This window comes from Gallinula chloropus (assembly GCF_964237585.1).
Source record: "Gallinula chloropus genome assembly, chromosome: 1".
In the NCBI taxonomy this organism is placed as follows: Eukaryota; Metazoa; Chordata; class Aves; order Gruiformes; family Rallidae; genus Gallinula; species Gallinula chloropus.
In genome coordinates, this window is record NC_140085.1 from 189,806,438 (window position 1) to 189,811,686 (window position 5,249).

The window sequence follows — 5,249 nt, forward strand, 5'->3', positions numbered from 1 at the left end:
TATGTACATATCCATCTGAAAAAGGTGGGGAGGTTTATTCTAAACATCCCATATGTTAAAGAAGACTCACAGAGTGATTAGCAGCACATCTACCCTGAGCCGTGTAAGCACATCCCTCCTTGCTGGGATGAAGCAGCATCCTGACAGAGGTTGTGGGGAGCAAAGCTCAAGCCCCAACCCAACATGGGGGTTTGTGGAGAGGCCAAACCAATGGTGGGACATGTGATGACATAGCCGAGGGCTCCGTCTAGCTCGGTGGCCTGGGTTTCCTGACTCCAGGCCTTGTGTCCGGGTGTGTCAACACTGGTTTTGTTGGATCCTAGTTAGGAGGTGACAGCAGGATGCTGAGGATGCTGGGGTGGGCCAGATTTGGGGTGCTGGGCTAAGCAGAGAGCTGGACCCAGATGATGCTGACAGTCCCCAGGCAAGTGACAATGCTGCTGGCTTGTGTCTAACCAAGCCCATGGCCATTGCTTGGGTGGAAAATCTGGCATGGGTATCCCAGTTGCCCGTATGTCCTCCTTCCCAGTTCCCAGTCTGGCCAGTGATGCTCTCCCACCATTTTGCAGCACCACCGGGACCATGTTTCTTACTGGTGTGACCCCGTCCTGAAGACTGGGAGATAAGAATGTCCCAGTATTGCCCAAAAAATCCCATCCATGACACTGATGGAGTAACACACAGCCCCATGTTCCTCAAACAGGTATGGGCTGAAATAAATCCTTCTCAGCCTTTGCATGGCCTCATCAGGGAAGCTTTAAATGAGAAGGGAGAGATATTGGTCCCCAGTATCTTACCCTGAGCCAGGGCTCGTGTCCTCCATGGTCCCACCATGTTCTCCATGGCCTCACCATTTTCTCCATGGTCCCACCAGTGGTGTTTATTGCATTGATGGCTTAGCTACCAAGGAAACATGTTGCTAAGCTTCTCAAACTGAGCAACCAAACCAGAGAGAGGACACTGGATTTGTGCAGTGATGGGGTCAGTACCAACTGCAGACTGGAGATGGGTCGAAAGTGCTGAAAGCCTGGGAGATGCTGTCCTCTTGTCCTCCAGCACGTCCCCAGCCGAAGCCATCTCTGCTCCATGGAGCTTAAAAGCCAAAGTTGCTCCATGCCTAGTCCTGTTGAAGCCCGAGGTGGCCCTTGTCCTCACCTAGGAGCCATAGGTAGCACAATGGTCCTGCCGCCACTTGGAGTTCATCTTGTCGAGGAGGTAACGGGTGCTCTCGCGGAACTTGCGCTGGGTGAAGTAGAAGAGGATGGGGTCAAGGACACTGTTCATGCTGGCAAAGGGACGTGTGCACTTGTAGGCGATGGCAAACGCCTGCAGAGCTGGGCAGGGCAGGCCGGGTGAGGAACGGACAATCAGGTAGATGGTCTTGGTGAGGTGGAAGGGGAAGAAGCTGATGGAGAAGACGATGACCACGATGATAATCATGCGCACGGCTTTGTCCTTCCTCTTGTGCACTGCCAAGCCCATCATCTCGTCCTTCTGGCACAGGATCCGGGCCATGCTGTAGTAGCAGACGAGGATGGCCACGAAGGGCAGCAGGAAACCAGTGACCGTGAGGGTGATGCCGTAGGGGAAGTAGGCAGCGGATCGATCTGGTGGGCTCAGGTCATAGCAGACAGTCCGGTTCCTCTGTGTGCCAGTGGAAGCGAAGACAAAGGTGGGGAGGCACTGAGCAATGACAATGAACCACACTGCAGCACACACCAGCCACGTCAGCTTCTTCCCCTTCTTCTTGTGCCACGAGGCCAAGGGGTGGCAGATCCCCAGGTACCGCTGGACACTGATGCAGGTGAGGAAGAGGATGCTGCCATGAAGGTTGGTATAGAACTGGAAACGGATGAATTTGCAGGTAAAGTCCCCAAAAGGCCAATAATCCTTCTGGGTGTAGTTGTAAATGAGGAGTGGGAGGGAGCAGACGTAGAGCAGGTCAGCCATGGCCAGGTTCAGCATGTAGATCATGCTGCGGCTGAGCGCCTTCCGACTCACCCAGATCTGTGCGATGACCACGGCGTTCAAGGGCAACCCCACCATGAACACCACTGAGTAGACCAGGGGCAGCAGGACCTGCTTGAACTCCTCATGGAAGGTGCATGAGTTCCTCCCGGTCCCCACAGGGACCGTCAGGTTGGCCATGGTAGTGATCCCCCTCCAACTGACCTCCTCTCTGCTGATGTGGCCCCTCAGCAGCACCTGTGAATGACAAAGGAGACAGTTGGTGACTCAGCCACATTTTGTCACATCCACCCCATCAACATGAACCTGAAGCAGTGTGTGCAAACCCATAGCCCCATCCTCTGGGGCAGGGCAACTCCTGGTGTCAGTGCAGGCCGGAAGGTGAAGAGGTGGAGAGCAGCCCTGAGGAGAAGGACTTGCGAGGGCTTGGTGGGTGAGAAGTACAGTGTGACCTGTCACTGTGCTCTGGCAGCCCAGAAAGCCCCCTGTGTCCTGGGCTGCATCCCCAGCAGAGGGACCAGCAGGGCTGGGAAAGGGGGATTCTGCCCCTCTGCTCTGCTCTGGGACACAGACCCCCCGGCAGTGCTGCCTCCAACTCAGGGGTCCCAGAACAAGGAGGACACAGAGGTGTGGGAGCCAGTCCCCAGGAGCCACGGAGATGATGGGAGGGCTGGAGCCCCTCTGCTCTGGAGCCAGGCTGGGAGAGCTGGGCTGGCTCAGGCTGGAGAAGAGAAGGCTGCTTCTGGGGAGAGCTCCCAGCCCTTTCCCATCCCTCAAGGGGCTCCAGGAGAGCTGGAGAGGGGCTGGTGCCCAGGGCAGGGAGGGCCAGGCCCAGGGGAATGGCCTTGAGCTGCAGGAGGGGGATGGATTGGGGCTGGGAGGCAGAAATCCTTCCTGGGGAGCAGGGAGGCCCTGGCACCGGGTGCCCGGAGAAGCTGGGGTTGCCTCGGGATCCCTGGCAGGGTTCAAGGCTGGGTTGGATGGGGCTTTGGGGCACCCTGGGCTGGCGGGGGTTGTCCCTGCCCATGGCAGGGAGGGGCACTAGGGGATCTTTGAGGGCCCTTCCCACCCAAGCCAGTTCGGGGTTCTGTGATTCTAAACCGTGATGACGGGTTTCAGCGTCCATCAGGAAAGCAAAGCTGGAGAAAGTGACTGCACAGGGTGCTGGAACACAGGACGGCGTGGTGGCCACGATCACACCATTGCAGTTCCACTTTCCCTGGCACAAACACACCCACAGAAGGGTTTGCACAAGGCCAAACCGCCCTCATCTCAGTGCCAAAGAGGAAATTGCGGCCCAGCTCGCTGTGAGCTGCTGGCATGGCCTCCCGCTCCTCTGCAGGGGGTGCCAAAACCCTACGGCCAGTCACCCGAGTGGGCTCGGTCCCCTGAGTTTCAGGAGATGCCACCTGCACCCAGCCCAGACCGACCTACAGATGTTTGTTTTGTGGTTACTTTCACCCAGGAATTGGGACCAGTGACGGTGACACTCTGGTCCTGGAGGTTTTCAGACTTGTGGGCTAGGAGGAGCCCATCCATGTGGCCTCTGGGCTGCTCTGAGCTGGAGAAGGTGGTACCTGCTTTTCTCAGAAGCTGAGGCTAGTGGAAAAGATGTGGTCCCGCAGCAGGAAGATACTTCCCCCCACGCCCCTCCACCCCTGACCACAGCCACATCACTTAGCCAAATCCCTCTCAATGCCATCCATGGGTGCTACAAACTCCCAGGTTGCAGAAGCTCCTTGCTTCCTCCCCAGCAGGCAGACCTGTCCTCAACCCCAGCCATCTACTCCCTGCAACGCCCCAAGGGCAGACCCTGCTTGGAAAAGGGGTGGCCAGTGTCGCCACACTGGTTGGGAAGGGAAACTGAGGCAGGGGTTTGGATGGCGGAGCGCCGGCCTGGTGCAGGGGCAGAGGGCACCAGGGAGGGGAACACACACAAGCCCAGGGACCCCCCTGTTGGCTCACACCACTGTGGTGGCCCCATCTTGAGTCTCTGGGGGGTCTACCAGCTATGGGGCCAGGCTTGGGGAGAGTTTTGGGGAGACACACAAGACTCGCCCCCGCCATCTTTGGGAGTACTGCAGTCCCCTCCTGCTCTCCCTGCTGCTGCATAGCCTTCCTAACCCACTTGCACCCCTCTGAGCTCCCTGCACCCTGCTGAACCTCCTGCACCCAGATAAGCCCCTTTGCACCCCACTGAATCCCTCTGGCACCCCACTGCGCCCCATCATCACTCAGCTTTTGGCAGTCCCAGCACCCACCTCTGCCACCAGTTAGTGCCCCCAGGGTTGTGAACTGCCCCAGCCCCTAGGACCCTGCACCCCAAACCTCTCCTGGGACTCAGCCCCCACCCTGAGCTCCCACAGGAGCCTCAACCATCCCATACATGCTCACCAAGACACTGGGTGCTAAAAGGGGTCCTGGGGGAACCAGAAGGGTGTCTTACCTGCTGAGGTGCCAGGAGAAGCCACAGGGTGCTGGGACCTGCTGCTCTACCCAGCACCCAGGCACATCTGGTGCTTCATTGAGCAACGCTTCCCCTTCCCCCTCCCCCCCAAACCGGAAGCACCCCGGGGCAAAGGGGAACAGAAAACTGGGCAGGGTAGACACTGCATGGCACAGCACTGTGGGCATGGCATGGCACAGCACCGTGGGCACCACGTGGCATGGCATGGCACTGTGGGCACAGCATGGCACGGCATGGCATGGTGAGGTGGGCACAGCACCGCAGGCACTGCGTGGCACAGCATGGTACAGTACCGTGGGGACCACCTGGCAGGGCATGGTAGGGTGGGCACTGCACCATGGGACATCACACTGTGCTGCGTGGCCAAAGTACTCCTGTTGTCCAGTCCTCCCTGCTGTAACCACACAAGGGAAACTGAGGCACGGGCACTGGGCTTGGAATGAACTGGTGCAGCTCATGACCCATTTTTGCAGGTTTTCTCCCTAAAACACTCCTCAAAGGGGTGTTTGCAGGGTTGGGTGTGCTAAGGAATGTGCCCAAGGCTACACAGGACATTGGTGTTGGTGGGCATCTACCAAAAATCCCATCAGTAACCAAAAAACCAAGAGACACCCCCCAAAAAAGGACAAACAAGCAAAAAATCTCTTTGCCAGAGGGAAACAGGGCCTGAACTCCAGTGCTGCTGGGCTGGGAGGGGTAGGAAAGCTGGTGGAGAAGAGGAAATACCTTTCCCAATCCCAGGAAAAACCCAGCTGTGAGTTGTGGAGAGCACAACCTTTCTATTAGACGCCAGAGAATCCTCACCCCAGCTGTG

The 5,249-nt window shown here is 57.8% G+C and overlaps 1 protein-coding gene across 1 annotated transcript; it reads right to left on the reverse strand.

The window, feature by feature from the left end:
- Positions 1-1,155: 1,155 nt before the first annotated feature.
- On the reverse strand, positions 1,156-2,148 carry P2RY6 (pyrimidinergic receptor P2Y6; the record flags this gene model as incomplete). The annotated part of the gene is made up of 1 exon (XM_084279074.1): positions 1,156-2,148. The coding sequence occupies one exon, from the start codon at positions 2,146-2,148 to the stop codon at positions 1,156-1,158; it is 993 nt and encodes a 330-aa protein (XP_084135200.1).
- Between the last annotated feature and the right edge of the window lie 3,101 nt (positions 2,149-5,249).